General features: G+C 56.5%; 1 protein-coding gene across 8 annotated transcripts in view; it reads left to right on the top strand.

The window, feature by feature from the left end:
• DYSF (dysferlin) overlaps positions 1 to 17,286 on the top strand; it is a gene marked incomplete at its 5' end in the record, with an annotated part of 203,465 nt that overhangs the window by 90,563 nt on the left and 95,616 nt on the right. For all 8 annotated transcript variants that reach the window (XM_080813131.1, XM_080813133.1, XM_080813127.1 and 5 more), the window contains 8 exons: positions 2,360 to 2,552; positions 4,838 to 4,993; positions 8,300 to 8,431; positions 8,520 to 8,686; positions 9,531 to 9,645; positions 9,936 to 10,041; positions 10,316 to 10,458; positions 12,100 to 12,273. In XM_080813131.1, the coding sequence (XP_080669257.1) occupies positions 2,360 to 2,552; positions 4,838 to 4,993; positions 8,300 to 8,431; positions 8,520 to 8,686; positions 9,531 to 9,645; positions 9,936 to 10,041; positions 10,316 to 10,458; positions 12,100 to 12,273 (1,186 nt within the window). The remainder of the gene's footprint in view (positions 1 to 2,359; positions 2,553 to 4,837; positions 4,994 to 8,299; positions 8,432 to 8,519; positions 8,687 to 9,530; positions 9,646 to 9,935; positions 10,042 to 10,315; positions 10,459 to 12,099; positions 12,274 to 17,286) is intronic.

Here is a 17,286-nt window from a genome sequence, read left to right on the forward strand (position 1 = left end):
CACCTCTCTACTGCTTGTCAGCCAGTGCTTCCAGCTCCTTCTTGGGGGTCTTCCCAAAACTGGGGCCTTGGCTTCAGCACTCAGCGGCTCCCCCTGCCTTTAAGGAGCGGTCCCAGCTCTCATCCTGGTAGACAGGCCTCTGTGTCCGCACTCCCTCTCTCCCTCACAGACCCCAGCCATCCTCTTCCAGCCAACCTTCCAGCCCTTTGGAGCCCCTGGGCTAGCTTGTCCAGGTCTTGCCACCCCATGTGTGCTCCCTCCTGCCTGTGAGCCTTTTTCCTGTGCACATACTGTTCCTTTGGCCGGAACACCACCTGGCTTTTCTTGGCCCAACTCACTTCCTCCAGGAAGTACTTCTGACTCTGAGGCTGCCCAGGGGGCGGGGATCTAGCCTGTCTGCCTCTCTGTTCTGGGTGCTCTGGACCCAGCCCTGTCAGGACCCGCAGAGCTGTCGTTCATGAGGAAGAAAGGAATGACCCCTAGACCAGTTCACCTTTCAGGCTGGACACTGCGCCTTCTGGGCGGCTGTTCCTGACAAAGATACCCGTGTCACTGCAGAGGTCAGCAGCGACTTTTCAAGCCCTCCAGCTCTGCTCTCAGCCTACGCTGAGCCATCCTGGGCCTGCCCACCATTTCCAAGTCATCCAGGGTTGGTAGGGCGACCGTCCCTGTTTGGAATGGGGACATGATGCCATCCGACCTCCTCTTTCCAGTTTCCCTTTTGTTTCATCCCCGCTACCTTGGGCTTTCCCAGGGCGGGAAAGGGCCAAGACGTCTTGTTGGTAGCGGTCACGGGTCCTGGCTGTTTTGGGGGGAGTCTTGGCTGGGCTGGTGGCCTCCTCGAAAATCTCCCTTTGGTGGTCTGTAGGGCAGTCCCTCCCAGCTCCCGACCCAGACTGGGAGCATAAATCACCCCGGTTGGCTCAGCTCTCCAGATCCGACTCCAGATCTGCCTGCCCCCGCCCTCAGGCCCACTCAGGCCTCCTTCCCAGGCAGGCCCCAGCCCAGGACTCGGGCCCAGGCCCCCCTTTACCCGGGCGGCATGCCCCTCCACCACGAATCAAGTGGGCTGGGGATGGAGGCCGCCCCTCTCCTGGCCTGGGGCAGCCCCATCCGCGGCACCCTCGGGGCAGTAAATATTATATTACTACAGGGTGTGCAGTACGTGACCTGAGACAGGCCCCGGGGCTTAAGTTTCCCGAGATGGAGTTTGCGTACTGCTCCCCCCACCCTAAAAATTCAATTAAAAAAAATAACAGGAAAAATGTAGTGCGCCGAGGGCCTGCCAGAGCGGTGTATCTGGCGGCGGCGGTGCCGCTGCGCTCCGGCGGTAATTGGTTCTGCATAGCTCGGGGAAATTGGCAGAAAAATAAATCAGCCGGGAGCCGGAGTCGAGACGCTGCGGGGAGGGGAGTGTGAGCTGGGGGGGCTGCAAGTGGTGGGGGCAGAGCTGGTGGAGCGGGTTTGACTGATGTCCTGTTTGGGAGTCAAGGGCTCAGTGGGGGTGGGGCGGGGGTGTGTGTGGAGCAGCCCCCTACCCCCAGCAGGGATCATCTAGAGGGCTCCTGCATGATGAGGGAGAGCGCAGACAAACCCCCCTTCCCTTCCACGTGACCCTGTGTGTGTATTGACTGACCCCGGAGGAAGAGCCTATGAAGGAGGACTTCTGGGGAGCCCATGGGGGGCAGGGTGGGTCAGAGTCCCGTGTCTCTGAACAGGATGGAGTTTAAACCCAACCCCAATGTGGGGCCTATGGTGGGGTTTCTGGGGCTACATGTACCCCCTACCTCCTCTCCATAGGCTTCCCGAATGAAGGGTTCTGGGAGGGGTGTCCTGGGGCTGCCCCAGGTCGGCACAGCTGTATTGCTGGCTGCCGGCCTCCCCACAGCGTCTGCAGTGGCTTGTCAGGGGTCCATAAATTTCCTTCCTGAAGAACGTGTGAGTGCAACAGAACGGGTTCATTTCAGCCCAGGGCAACTTAGCACTCTGGCCTCTGCTCTAGGAGGATGTAGGGGGCACAGAGGGACCTGTTGGGCCCTCTGAGGGCTTGTGGTCGTTTGGACAGAGGGGATACCCGGGCCAAAGAACTCCTAAGTCCCAAACAGGCGCCTCCTGAAGAGAGGGTTGAAGGACTTCCGAGCAGGAGGCCTGTGGGCCTGTGTAGTTAGGGAAGGCTTCCTGGAGGAGGTAAGGAGGAAGCAGGTCCCATAGAGAGATGGGTCAGGCTGGAGAAATCACCTAGGGCCCATGGAGCCCCCTGCAGGCAGGCTGAGGGTGTGGGGTTTGCTTGGGGTGGGGCGAGGGCTATCTGTGCATGGGTGTGTGTGCTGGGCTCATCCCATCTGTCTGTCCCTCACAGCCAGCCCCTAGGTGATGTCCACGAGATACCATCTGCCACCCACCTAGACCAGTACCTGTATAGGCTGCGCAGCCGACACCTGAGCCAGATGACTGAGGCAGCTCTGGCCCTGAAGCTCGGGCACAGCGGGCTCCCGGCTGCCCTGGAGCAGGCTGAAGACTGGCTGCTGCGTCTGCGCGCCCTGGCTGAGGAGGTAGGAAGCCCTGGAAGGTGTCTTCCTTCCTGCCTGCAGACATCAGAACTGGGAGGGGCATGGGGACTGTCTGGACCCTGACCCGACTCCGACTCTGTCACTGGGTGAACTTGGACAGGTGACTCAGTGTCCCCTATTTGCAGCAGGAGGAGAGAGGATGCAACCGGACACTGGGTGTTACAGGGCCTTGCTGAGAGCCTGGTGTGCAGTCGGTGTTCTGTCAGTGCCCCCGACACGGGCTCAGTACGTGTGTTTAATCAGTGTCACTAAAGTACATCAGAGACGGAGCTGGGACCAGAACCCTGGAGCGCCTGGCTCTGGGTCCAGTGCTGGGGCCTGCTTCCCCAGCGACTCAGCTCCTCCCTGCCAACCAGGATCTGTCTGCCCCTGGCCTCAAACCTGCCTCTCCGGGAACCCTGTGCTTCTTGCTGTCCTGGATGCCTCCCAGCCCCAGGCCTCAGGAGGCTGTATTTGCAGGAACTGTGTCCTACCTAATCAGAGAGAAGTGGCTGTCTTTTGTTCCCACCTGTAGACCACCCTCCTCCTTGCCCAGGTTAGATGTACCCCCCGCCCCAGTTCCCAAGGCAAGCAAGCCTTCCACAGGTTTGTCCAGAACAAGGACAAGGTTCTGCTCATGTGTCATGGGCAGACCAGCTGCTGCCCACTCCGACCAGAGGTGTGTGGTTCCCTATGGAGGCGGTGTGGTGGTGAGGAAGGATCTCTCCAGAAGGAGTGTGGGGGCAGGGCAGGGCCCAAGAGGGACTTTTGGAGGAGCGGGTTGTTGAAGAGGAGAGAGGGGTGCAGGAGGTGGAACGCTGCTCAGAAGGGGAAGGCCGCCCAAAAAGTTGATCTCTGAGAGTCAGCCTTGGACTTGTCCCTGATCAGGCCTTTGGGCATGTGGCCAGCTACCTGGGGAGAACACTGTTGCTCAGCTGCAGGCTGACCCCATGCAGTGGCTACAGACCATCCTCTTGGGCTGGTCGAAGGCTGCCTTCCATCATCTTGGCCCAGATGGCCCCAGGACTCTGAGCACAGACTGGGAAGTGTTAAAGTCCAATGGGTGCTCCTGACTGCAAGGGACCCCAGAGAGCGTCTTTCTCAAATTTGAACGTGCATCAGAATCCCCTGAAAGGTTTTTTTTTTTTTAAAGATTTTATTTATTTATTTGACAGACAGAGATCACAAGTAGGCAGAGAAGCAGGCAGAGAGAGAGAGAGGAAGCAGGCTCCCCGCCTAGCAGAGAGCCTGATATGGGGCTCGATCCCAGGACCCTGGGATCATGACCAGAGCCGAAGGCAGAGGCTTAACCCACTGAGCCACCCAGGCGCCCCTCCCCTGAAAGGTTTATTAAAACAGGTTACATGCCACATCTGACCCTGCATGTCAGAGCAGGTAGAGCCTGAGAATTTGCATTTCTAGCACATTACCAGGAGCCGCTGCTGCTCTAGGGACTACACTGGTATTGTGGTTGGGAACTGCTATTTGGAGGCAGAAAAACCTGGTTGGCTCCTACTCTCTTTGAGCTTGAATTTTCTCACCTGGCAAATGGGGCTGCCTGTCTTTGCTGCAGGGAGTAAGTGAAACCATGAAATGCCCCATGAGCCTCCAGGAGCATGAGCTCTCAGCCATGGCCGTGGCCCTTGTTAGAGACCCAGAGCCACCTCACTGAGCATGCTTTGCTCACTAACCTTGGAAGCAGGTGGGCTGCACCCAGCAGTTTTCACTCAGAGTCACTGGCTCTGAGGGGCTCAGGCCTTGCAGTTCTGTTCTGGGCTAGTCACCATTTCCAGAGCCCAAGATCATGAGGCCCGGTAAAAGACGAGACCCCACAAGTCCCTGGATTAGAGTTGGGGGACTGTCCTTCCGGAAGGGACACATCTAGGGATTCACTGCTACTCTCAGGGGTGAAGAAGCTTCTTAAGTGTGATGTTGTCTCTTGGGTCAAATCAAATCCTCCAGTCCCGGCGCCCCCAGGAGCACCTCTCTGCCCAGTGGAGGGGATCTAAGAAGATAAGCTCTGGGCTCCAGGCAGGAGTGTCTCTTCCCAGAAAACGTGAACCCAGCTCAGTGAATTTTTGACAGGCTCCTCATGTGAGCGGAGGCAGCCTCATGCCCCGTGCTTGGGGGCTGCTAGCCGTGGAAGAAAGGGGGGCCCAGCCAGCCATGGGGGTCAAGGAGGCTCTTGGGGGTGGGCAGTGGGGGAGCTGGAAGCTGGGAGGGAAGGTGGCTACTGGTGGGCCGTGGGGCATGGGCCTCCCCGACTCTGAATGCTGCCCTCTCTCCAGCCCCAGAACAGCCTGCCCGACATCATCATCTGGATGCTGCAGGGAGATAAGCGGGTGGCGTACCAGCGGGTGCCTGCGAGTGACATCCTCTTCTCCCGGCGGGGCGCCAGCTACTGTGGCAAGAACTGTGGGAAGCTGCAGACGCTCTTTCTCAAAGTGGGTTCCTTTTCCTTAAGTCCTGATCACATCTTCTTCCAGGAAGTGCCTTTCCCCTTTCATGTCTCCTTCCAGTCTCCATCCGATTGAGAGTCTGTAGGCTCTCAGAGGGCTTTGTGTAAAATCATTTCCCTTCAGGTCCTTGCACCCTGCACACCTGGGCTAGGAAGCTGGCAGGTGAGAGCTGGAATCACGGGGTGCTGGAAATGAATGAGGCAGGGTCTTTGCCCCCTGCTCCCCACCCCCAGGCTGTCGGGGGGGGGGCTGACTCCCGAGGCTGTTCTTGATCCCATAGCCAGGTCTCTGGTAGGGGGGTTTAGCCCTCAGCCTCCTCCCCAGCCTCTAAGAGCCCTGGTATGGACCTCCTTGCCCTGCCCGAGTGCTTTGACTCCAGCTGGACTCACGCTCAGGTTCAAGTTCTTCCCTGTGGGAAGGCTGGCGTCAGGGCACTGAGTGTGCCTATGGCTCTGGCCCATCTGAGAGCTGGAGGCAAGGAATCCAGGACCCCTCATGTTGTCCTGCCTGCATCTCACCTCCCCTTTCTCCTCCTTCAACCCCGACCCTTGCTCCCCGTCTATCTTCTTTCAGGGTACTGGCCAGCCTTGGGCTGGGTGACAGGGATGTGAGCAGGTGCCTGAGCACGCCCTCTCCTCCTCTCTGGGTTCACGTGGGGACATAGAGCCAAGGTTTTATGGTGGGGATACTGTGGCCTGGTGTCCAGGACACAATTCAGGGAAATCCCTCCTGTGCTGTGACTGCCCGGGCCCCAGGGGAGGGTCCCTGTTTGGAGGGCTGTCACTGAGGCTGTCCTGCAGGAGGAGTAGCACTCACTCCAGAAGGCTCTCTTGGCATTATAAGCTGCCTGGCCTTCAGCCTGGCTGGCCCATTTTCCCCAGCCCCTTGCTCTCAGCCTTCCCTTCCCGGCCCCTCCTTCCATCCACACCAGGGACCAGTGCCTGCCTCTCCTCTTCCAGGAAGTCGTTGTTGGCTGGCCTTAGCCTCAAACCTCTGAGTGCCTGTCGGTCAACCCATTCATATACCAGCCAGTCTTTCTTGTCCTGCCCTGGGCTGGAGAGAGAGGGTAGGTTTCAACAGTACAACATGTGTGGACAGGTGGCAGGGTTGGCTGGAAGCCTGTGTGGCACTGGGTAGGTTGCCTGACCTCTCTGAACTGCTAGTTGTCTTCTCACCTGTAACATGAGCATCAGGCTGCTCACTTCACAGGTGTTGAAGGTTGGAACTAGGTGACACAGGTCATGGGTCTTGCTTAAATGAGGTGATCAGTGAGTATCAGTTTCTCTCCCCTCTTGTCCCTTTTTTCTTCTGGGGGTGCTTCCTTGCTTCCTGGGGAGAGGTATCTTTCCACCAGCATGACTAAAGGTGAGGTGATAACCTGGACCCCAGGTCACTGGAGAGGCTAGCTCCCCTCACCTGCCTCCGTGCCACCTGGGGCGGGTCCCCGGTGCTTTCCTCACCTCCTAGCCTTCCGCCTCTCTGTTTCCTCAGCCAGCTCCTTGCCAAGCCGGGCACAAGGGCAAGGAGGTCGAGGAGCTGACATTTCGCAGTGGGGTTCACCAGGGAAGGCTGTCTGGCTAGAGCTCACTTGAGTAGGATGAGCTTCAAGCTCTGACCTCTCGGCCCTGCATCCTTGGGGAAACACAAACTGAAAAATTTTCCCTGATTCCAAGCAAAAAAAAAAAAAAAAAAAAGATATAGAATTGTTTCTCGAAGTCTTCCCCACTGAGTTTATGAGCCCCGCCAGTAGCTCCTGAGCAAGTTGTACAAAAATGTTGGCAGCAAGCGGAGACCAAGAAAACATTGGTGTTTCTTAACTTAAACCAAAGTTGGAAAAAATGAGCACCAGTAGAGAGGGAGAGGAGCCCCAAACTAGACATTTCTTTATTTGCTGTTGCTATTTTGGGTCCGGCAGGCTGGCCCCGTCTGGGGGAGGGCAGGGGAGAGACTAGGGGTGGAGGGGGAAGGGGGGGGTCAGGCATTCCTGCCATCTCCCTGGGGCTGGTGGTTTGGAGGGAAAAAGGCCACTCACCACCCCAGGGAGGAGACCGCTGAAGTGAACGGTCATGGGAGGTCGCCAGGGGGTGACATGCGGGGTCAGGCCTTCCTCCAGGCTTCACCGAGGATGAACCAAAAGCAAGAGAGGTTGGGTGAAGGGGGAGACGGTCATTGCCTTGGCATGTCCCGCACCCCTTCGTTTTCCCCTTACCTGGCGTGGGCTCTCCCTCTGGGGATCCGGGCCTCCCAAACCTGCTGGCAACCTCTTACTTAGTCAACCCCCTTCCCTCTTCTGAACCCACCAAAGCTCCTTTTTCCTCTCCCTCAGCCCGTGTTACAGAGGACGTACGGACCCCTCCAGGCTCATGCTCATGAGACCTACGGGCTTAATGGGCTCCTTCCTGGAAGGGACAATGTTTGGTCGGGAGAGGGAGGCGCTCTGGCTCCTCAGGCCGCAGCTGACTGTTGATTTCAGTCAAACGGTGAAGTAGTTGTGGAGAATAAGTGTTTCATGTTGGGTTGTCGTGGTTATTCCATTTTGGCAGAGCTTCTGAAAGTTTCAAGGTAATAAGCAATTGAGGACCAGTGACGAGTGGCTAACATGCTGATAAGCGCTTGAAAGGGTAGTGATATCAGATGGTAGGCTAACATCTAGCCGAAACAAAAATAACAAAAATACCCCTCATCCCCCCTCCGAGGAAAAAAAAAAAACCAAACTGCAAATTAAGGAGGAGGTCTTAACCTCTTCCTCTTCCAGTCCTGGATCATTCTATCTCCTTCAGAGACATGTTCTAGAACTGCACTGTCCAATATGGCCACGGTAAGGGGCCACTTGCATTTCAATTAATTAGAATGACATAACACTAAGAATTTAGTTTCCCAGTCACCCTAGCTGCATTTCAAGGGCTTGATCACCACATGGGGCTAATGCTATGAGATTGGACCGTGATATAAACAGTTTTGTAGCAGAAAGTTCCATTGGGCAGGGTCATTCTAGAAGAGAACAGAAATGCGGACATGGTGGGAGAGGGGAGAATGGGGGATTCTGTCTTGGCCTGGCTCGGCTTTGCAGAGAGCATCAAAGTGGGGATGAAGCAGTCTTCTTTGGAGAGAAGGAATCTTGGCAAGTGCGGAGAAGCCTTTTTAATTATACACTCCCTTTCTGTGAAATTCTGGAAAGTCCTCCACAGGACACATATCTAGGCATCAGGCTGCTATGCCCAGTCCCTGCCACAGTGGAGACATCCTGATCTTAAAGGGGATCCTGGCTTTCTGTCTTTCTCTGGTACTCAGTACCCCATGGAGGGGGTACCCGGAGCCCGGATGCCGGTGCAGATACGGGTGAAGCTCTGGTTTGGGCTTTCTGTGGATGAGAAGGAGTTCAACCAGTTTGCTGAGGGGAAGCTGTCCGTCTTTGCTGAAACCGTGAGTGCCTGCCAGCCTGCCCTTGTCTGCCCCCTGCCCCCAAGCTGCTCTGGGCCCCACTTACTTCTCTTTATCACTTGCTCCCCAGTATGAGAACCAGACCAAACTGGCCCTCGTTGGGAACTGGGGCACGACAGGCCTTACCTACCCCAAGTTTTCTGATGTCACGGGCAAGATCAAGCTCCCCAAGGATAGCTTCCGCCCCTCAGCTGGCTGGACCTGGGCTGGAGACTGGTTCGTGTGTCCAGAGAAGACGTGAGTCATGGGCAGGGAGGATGGGGGTCCCCTTCTGTCCTGGTCCCTTCTCTGAAAGGCCACAGTCCTGTTAATGTCTCTGCTTGCTCCTCTTGCCCGTAAGCTGGGCACAGGGGCTCCCACTTGAACTCTTCCAGGGCTGGGGGCTTGCTAGGCGCCATTGTTTCTGGAAAGGCTCCAACAATGGGAAAGTCCTTTTCTATTGAACTAGTTGGCCTCTGTTTGACTTTGCATCCCTTCTTTGCAACCTTCTTCTCCCAGAGGCCACAGCCTGGTTCCTCCTCTCTGTGTTAACCCTTCCCATGCCTGAGGAGCCTCCTCTCTCTCTCTCTGTGCTTCTCAGAACAAGGCCATCCTGCTGTAAAACCGTCCCCACCCCTTTCTCCTCTCTCATTTCCTGTTTGGTTGATGTTCAACACCTGGGGTTCTTTGCTTTTCTTCATTTAAATCGAAGCATAGCATATATTACACTAAGTCCACGGATCTTAAGTGTGCAGCTTGATCACACTTTACCTTTCAACAACTGTCTACCTGTTGAGCATCAACGACCCACCAGGCTTTTGGTGTCTTTGGCTCCCTTTCTCTTTTTGGTGTCTTTCTCTTTCTGTATCTTGGGTGCCGGCATGTCCTTCTGTCCGGGAGTATCTTTAGGACCCCCTGGGTGTCCTTTTGCTCTATCCACCTTGACTCTCTGCCCCTTTTCCCTCTCCTTTCCACCCTTTTGTTGTTGGTGGGGTAAGGCTGAGGCAGGAGGCCTGGCCGAGGCCCCAGGACTGCTCTGCTGGAGGGGGTGGGGGGATCTCTTCAGCAGAGGTTCTGACCCTCCCCCCACTCCCACACCCAGGCTGCTCCATGACACTGACGCGGGCCACCTGAGTTTCGTGGAGGAGGTATTTGAGAACCAGACCCGGCTCCCTGGAGGCCAGTGGATCTACATGAGCGACAACTACACGGATGTGGTGAGTGGTTGCCCCAGTGACAGGTGGACTTTGATTTCCTGGGGTCCTGGACCTTGGGGCTCAGGAGGGGCCCATTGGCTCGGAGAAAGTAGGATGTTTTCTCCCCTGCTCCCATGTCCCCATCTTCATGCTCTGGTTTCCAGAGAGATAGTGTGAGGTCCAGGGCAGGAAGGATGCTGATCTGGGGTCCCACCTGGGGCTTCAAGGATGTGTGTTATCAAGTTGCATCTCTTCTGCTGCCCTGATGACGTCTGTCTCTGCTGACGCTTGCCTGTCCTGTGTCGCTCTAGAATGGGGAGAAGGTGCTTCCCAAGGATGACATTGAGTGCCCACTGGGCTGGAAGTGGGAAGATGAAGAGTGGTCTACGGACCTCAATCGGGCCGTTGATGAGCAAGGTGGGTAGCACATGGGGCCTGGTGAGACCCATCCCAGGAAGCTCAAGAAGCATACTGGGGACAGCTGAGTGCAAGGTCTCATGCCATGGGGCACTGGCCTTCACTGGGCTTCTTCCTCTGGGGGACTTCCTGGATTAGCCCTCACCTATGACTGCAGAATAAGTCAGACTAAGTCAGTGGTCCTCATGAGCTGTAACCGTGTCTCGGAGGGAGAGATAGCCTCTGCAAGGATGGGGGGTGGCCGGGCGGTGACCGACAGGAGCCCTTCCCCCAGGCTGGGAGTACAGTATCACCATCCCCCCGGACCGGAAGCCGAAGCACTGGGTTCCTGCTGAGAAGATGTACTACACACACCGGCGGCGACGCTGGGTCCGCTTGCGCAGGAGGGACCTCAGCCAGATGGAGGCCCTGAAGCGGGTGAGTCCGGCAGATGGCATGGGGGTGCGGGGGAGGCCCTGGCTGGGGGAGACCTGCTGGGCACATGTGCATGCCTATGTGCACAGACACATGGGTGGGTGCTCAGGACACATATAAGGCACATGGGCTCCCTCGAGATGCTCATGTATGACACCCAGGCCATGCCAGCTGCTCACAGGTCACAGCACCTGTGCAGGTCATACCAGTCCATGTCCAGATGCTCACAGACAGAAAACCCCCGGGTGCCCAAGACTGTGCAAGGAGATAGTACTTGGGATCACACATAAGACCCGGAAGGTGCCAAGACCTGCAGAGACCGGGTCTGTGGCCCGGAGTCTGAGACAGGGGTTGGCTGCATGGAGCTTACTGAAGCTGGCACTTGGGGGGCTTGGAGCCAGGATGCAGGCTCAGGCCAAGTCGGTTTTGGCGTGAGCTGTGGTGTGGAGAGGGGTGCACCCTGGAGTATCAGAGACTCGTCCTCACCTGGAGGCGAGGGGCTGGGGTTTGTATGCTCTCGGTTGTGTCATTGGCTGTGGTTGCCAGGGTGTACGTGGTGTGAGCCCACATGTCCACGGGCACGCCCAGATACCCCCAGGACAGAGGCATGGAGTGGGCACGTAGGAGTAAACACAATGCATGCATTTGCTCTTGGAGACCCCCAGAGGCCCATGTCCTGCACAGTCTTGGTGCCTGCCTCCCTTGTCCCTCTTGTGCCCTGTTCTTCTTTCTTAAGCATACATTTGAATTGTGGCCTAAGAACCAGGCCTCCCCCAATCCAGGAATAGCCTTTGGCATGACTAGATTTCTTCCTTTCGTTCTGGGCACAGAGAATCTAGAGAGAAGTCACTGGGTCCAGAGAGAAGCAAGGTTTTACGGCAACATTGACTGGACAGACTCCACTCTCCCTGTAGGGGAACCCAGGGGATGGAGGCCAACCTTGTCAGGCAGGGGGCCTCATCTGCTCCATCACCCCCAACATCCCTCCTGGAAGGGGAGGCGGCTGCCCTCCAGGACTGCCTCCTGTTGCTTAGTTCATGGCTGGAGTGCGAGGGGCACCTGAGGACAGTGTCAGGTCATCAGCTGGGTAGAAAGGGGATTCTAGGCCTCCCTCCACGCCTGGGAAAGGGTCTCCTCGAGGAAATGTGGTGGGGAGGGGTCCCTCCACAGCTGACCTAGGCCTAGCCTCAGGGAGAAACAACCTGGGGTCGGGAAACAGAATCTTCATTGACCCACTTCTATTTTTATAAGCTGGGATGTGAAGAAGAAAAAGGAAATGACAAGAAAACCTTGGATTCATGAAATCTACCCGTAATCCAAGTAAACAAACAAACCCAGAGCCGAGGGTTTTCTTTGCTGCTTTAGTCTACCTGCCCTCTCTGGCTCCTCGGATTCCCGCAGCCCAGGAAACCGTTTCCCTTCCTGATCTTCTGACTCAGACTCTGGTTTTTGCAGAAGCTGCTCAGAGCCCCCCTCCTCCAGGTGGCCTTCCCAGCTGTTCCCACCGGGAGGGTGCTGGTGTGGAGTGGGTGGGGAATCCTGGAGGGCAGGCTGGAGAGGGGAGAGGTGCCGCAGGAGCCAGCTCACGGTCTCCCCGTGGGGCCGCCAAGCAGTGCCTGAGTCTGTTCTGTTCTCCCCACGCAGCACCGGCAGGCGGAGGCGGAGGGTGAGGGCTGGGAGTATGCCTCACTCTTCGGCTGGAAATTCCACCTGGAGTACCGCAAGACAGATGCGTTCCGCCGCCGCCGCTGGCGCCGCCGCATGGAGCCGCTGGAGAAGACGGGCCCTGCGGCTGTGTTTGCCCTTGAGGGGGCTCTGGTATGTCCCCGGGCCTGTGGTGGGTCAGTGAGATGCCCCTTGCTTCCCCGGGGCTGTTCACACTGAAGCGGGAGCCCCCAAGATGGGACTTGGGATGGAACAGTGGCTGGTGACCTTGGCTTCAGTTCCTTTGTGGTTGCCTGTGGGGAAAGTGGACGGCAGTCTGGGTGTCCTCTTATTGTAAAACAGCCCCGCTCCTGGCACCGGGAGACGTGCTGCTGCTTTGTGTAGTGAAGACGGGAGCAGGCAGAGAGGGTCTTGGTCAGACTGATGTCACAGGTCTGCCCTCTGACTGGAGCCAAGGGACCTGGTTCTTCTCAAAGAAGCTGGTTGCCACGTGGTGGGTTTGAGAGGCTTTGACCTAGCCCCCAGGAGCAGCCAGAGAGGTCTAATGACCCCTGAATGTTCTTGGTTGGATGAGAGTCCTCCTTGGTTGGACAGAAGCCATCTCATGGCATCCCTGGGATTCTGGGGGAGAGATGTACCTCAGAAAATGAACCTCAGGCTGGTGGTCCTACCGTAGAGTACACTTTCAGGGGCCAGTAAAATTGGGGTCATATCCAGGGTACCACGGTCTGGCTGATGTGTCGCCCCCGAAGATGAGCAGGCCCTTCCCAGACAGTCTAAGTAGGGCCATTCTCCAGTCTGTTTTGGTCTGGAGATTCCTGAAGGTGGGAAGAGATGCCCAGCATGAGGCCCTTCCTCTGAAATCCAGGGAGGACTGCCCAGGCTCTGGGGCTTTAGGCTGTGACTCAGAGAGCAAGTCCCACCAGCTTCAATAGCTGATGGGACCTGAGTGTGTCCATAGGCACCAGTTGTGTGTGTGTTTGTGTGTGAATGTATGTGAGAACTTGGTCGGAGAGAGGAGTGGTGGGGCTGTGCCCCGAGACAGGGAGCACAGAGGGCAGGCCAAGGATCTGACAGGATGAATACGGGGAAGGTAGTTGAGATTGGTGGTGGCCCGAGGTGAGGGGTGTTCCATCCCTTAGGCCTTGATGGTGGGCCAGCTCCAGGAGTGGCAGTGTGGGAGAGGAAGCCCTCGGAGACCAGATAATCTCAGATGTCTGATGATGTCTTGGGTCCAAGTTGTGAGGGGGCTGGAAGGAGAGAGCAGAGCTCTGGGGTGCTGGGCTCGTGCTCAGTCTGGGTGGGAGGAAACTGCTGCCCCTGCTGGAGCAGCCTCAGCTAAAGTCTTGCGGGGCAGAGGTGGTATGCATTGACTCCCTTTGTCCCGTCAGAAAGGGCCTGGCTTGGGCACAGGGCAGGGCCTAGAGGTGGTCTTGTGACTCCAGCTGAGGCGTGGGGGAATAAAGGCCTTGGCAGAGCTCAGAGTCAAGGTCTGAGAAGCCTGAGTAGAAACCCTAAGGAACAGGAACTCAGTGAAATGGGCTACAGAGAGAAAAGGAGTTTAAGGCCTCAGACGGACGGGAGAGCTGGAGCTGGGACTCTGTTTTGGCCTTGTTCTCACACTGGCTCACTCTGGGTGGTAACAAAGATGGCGCCGACATCAACTTTACAGTCAGCAAAGCCCTCTGGGTAAAACAGCACAGCCCACCTGGCATCTTCTGTTTCGCTCACAGCTGGAGACCGCAGAGAGGAGATTGCTGTTTTCTCCATAATGCTGTGACAGCCTTGGGTGTGACTGACTGGCTCTCATGGTCATGTGCCCATGCCAGCCTGAGCGTGAGGAATGGAATGTTCTGATTGGTCACTCCAGGTCATGTCCCTTTTTGGTAGTTGACAACACCATCAGGATGGGGAGGAGAGCATCCGGAAAGGAAAAAAAAAACAACAAAAAACCCACAAACAGTGCTGGGCAAAGAGCTACTGATGGTGGCCACAGGACTCTGTTCAATGAGCAATAGGGAGCTCGTGTGAGTTGTTGAGCAGAGGAGTGCTCTGGTCAGAGCCAGGGTTCAGGGCCTTTAGTCAAGTAGCTGTGGAAGCTGGTTGGGTGGAAGAGTGGAGACCATCGCGAGACTCCCTGGAGTCTTGGTTAGTGGTCTGGGATGAGGTAACCATCTGGGGTGGGAGCTGGGGGCCGGGGTAGAGGGGAGTACAGTGGCAGAGCTTGGGGAGGATCAGATGGGCCCAGAGGCTCTGCTGGGTGCATGGTAGGGCTTCTCCCATCGCCGGGCCGCAGGGCGGGCGGGGTGGGCCTGGGGCCGCAATGAGTTCATGGTTGGCCCTGGCAAGTCTGACACATGGTTGAGTGCTGTGTGAAGAAGGCGGATCTGGTAGTTGCTTGCCAGGCCGCCCAGGGCAGGGAGGCCAGGGCCGTGGGAGAGAGGACGCGAGGCCGGAGGTAGCCAGAGACACATGGACGGCAGTGTGGATGGGTTCTGGGGCTGGCCAGGATCTGGGGGAAGAAGATGAGCAAGGCTGGGGACCCACTGCCAAGCTTTCATGGCTCGGTGACTTGGAGAATGAAGGGGGGCACTTCCCAGAAACAGAGAAACCAATCCGTTTATTCTTTATGTGGGAGAAAATGTTGTGAGGGAGCACTGAAATCAAATGTCAAGTCCACAGACGTGGGGAGGTGGTTGATGGAGAAGCAGATGGGCCTCGCCTGTGATAGTAGAAACAAACACAGTGAAGCCCTAGGAGTCCTGGGGGAGCTTGGCTGACACAGAGAACCAGAGGCAGACAGTGGTTGGAGAGGCTGGATCCCACAGACCTGGAGCAGGAGGACACAGTTCGGGAAAGCCTTTAGGTGTGGCCAGCATTTGGACAGGGCCACGGGCTCGTTGGACAGTAACTATCTGGACCACTCTGCTCCAGTGAATCGAACCTCCATCAGCACCAACACAAGCATACGCATACATGCACACACACATGCAAACACACACACACGTGCATACCCTCTCCTTCACAGTCACCTAGATGTGCTCCTGTCCCCACATCTGCTGTCCTTTGTCCTGGGAGGTACTGATAGCCCAGCAAGGCACTGGGACTAATGTCCCGCTTGCATCTTGGGAACAGATGGTAGGGTTCTCTGGGTGCCTGGACCCTGCTGCTATCTCGGGGGCTGGCCTTGCCCACTGGTCACTGATGTCTGCTGATTGTCTTGGCCGGAGCATGGTGGGATAGGTGAGGTTTCTGAGCGGAGCAGGTCTGGTCTGAATTCTGCTGGCTGTGCTTCGTAGCTGTGGACAGGTCACTTACCCCTTCTGCAACTCTCTTAACGCATCTGTGAAAGTCACTGTGTCCTAGAGTCATTGTGAGGGGAGCTGTGACACACGTAAGGAATTGCTTCTCAGGCCAAGTGAACATAGGAGCGATGTGGTGGTGGTGGGGGGGTCTTGTTAAAATGCCTACTCGGGGTTCTGTGTCTGGGTGAATCTGGGAGTCTGCATTTCTAAAAGGACTCAGGTGATGCTAATGCTGCCAGTCCAAGGACCATCTTTGAAGGGTGAGGATGTGAAACATGTCAGGCATCACAAAGATGAGGGGGAGTTGGTCATATTGACCTGTTCTTCCACTTGGATGCCTTTCTTAGAGAGGCAAGGCGTACCCATGACTAGGTGAAGGTGTGGCCAGGGTCCCAGAGAGGGGAGCAGGAAATGATGACGTGTTTTCCTTGCTCCCTGGTGAGACAACAGTGATCTTTACTTCTGACGATTCCCTGGTCTGTTGGTGGAGGCCTGGCCTACGGGGAACTATTGTCTGATTAGGATGAGAGGTACTCCCATGTGAACACAAATGAACTCAACAAGATCTGCATCTGTGAGGTCCTGGAGGGCAGAATCGGAGTCATTCCAGAATGATGGTGTCTGATGAGGGAGACTTCCTGGGGGAGGACTCTGGGAGGCAGACATTGAAGGAGTCCAGGGAAGCACCGTGGAAGGTGGCCAGGTGGTCTTTCTGGTAACCTGACATTTCGGGATGTCTGGGCCTGAAGATCAGGCCCATGGCGCCCCCTCGCCTCCTCCCATCCCTCTCCTGGCCCACGGGTCCACCGGCAGGCTGCGCCCTGCCTGCCAGTTTCCCTCCTGAAGACATCTTGCTGGAAGGCAGGCCCCGTCTGCTCATTAGCACGGGCAGTCTTTCCCTGAAACCTTCTGCTGGGGCCAAGCCTGGCTCCCTCCGTGGAGCGGGAGGCCCTGGCTCCGTCTGCTAATCGTCTGCTGTCTCCATCCCGAGCATTATTTTATTTTCGTATTATTCTTTTTCCAGCTAATATCCTGGCATTCCCAAAGACACCGGTTTCATAATCTTCCTGGCGTTCCCAGGGAGCCGGGAAGCAGAGCACAAAGCTGCTATTATAGCGCGTTCCTTCCAGCCTCCCTCTCCTCGCCCCACACCCCTTGCTGCCGCCGCCGGCGGCTCCCACCCAGGCACCCCTTTCCGACGCCACCAGCCTCTCTGGGAACTCTGGTGACGGCTGCTGGGATGAGCTCACAGAATCCATCCTGTTGCCCTTGCCCTGGGCCTGCCCTCCACATGCAAGGAATTTTTCCAGAGCCCTGCCTCTGTGCTTGGCCCTGAGCATTAGGAAGGGTTTTTTTCTGAGATGCCTGAGCCTGGTCAGGAGGGAAGGAGACGGAGACTCAGCAGCATGTGCTCGGAGCCTTGGAGATTTTTAGAGCTGGAAGGAACTTTCATGTTTGAAAGGCACTCCCCACCTGGCTTTGGATCCCTTTGAAACTGGAGGCATAGCTGTGGGTGTGCAGGTGTGATCCGTGTATGCAAGTATGTCTGATGTGGGAGCACACGGCTGATGTGTGCACACACACAATATGTGTGCCACAGGCCCGTGTGTGTGATATGCATGTGCATATGTGTATGAAGGAGTATGAGGTGTGCACATGTGGGATATGTGTGCATGTGCCCCGTGGGCATGTGTGTCTGTGATGTGTAAATTCTGGCCTAAGGTCTGTGGTTTTCTTCAGTTCTCAAGAGAATTTGGGAGCCCAAAGAGGATAAGGATTACTGAAATTCATCTTACCATGGCCAGAGATTGGGCTGAAAGCTCTCTACATGGTCTCATTTTATCCTCACGGTGACCCCAGA

The sequence above is a fragment of the Martes martes genome (genome assembly GCF_963455335.1).
Source record: "Martes martes genome assembly, chromosome: 9".
Lineage (NCBI taxonomy): Eukaryota > Metazoa > Chordata > Mammalia > Carnivora > Mustelidae > Martes > Martes martes.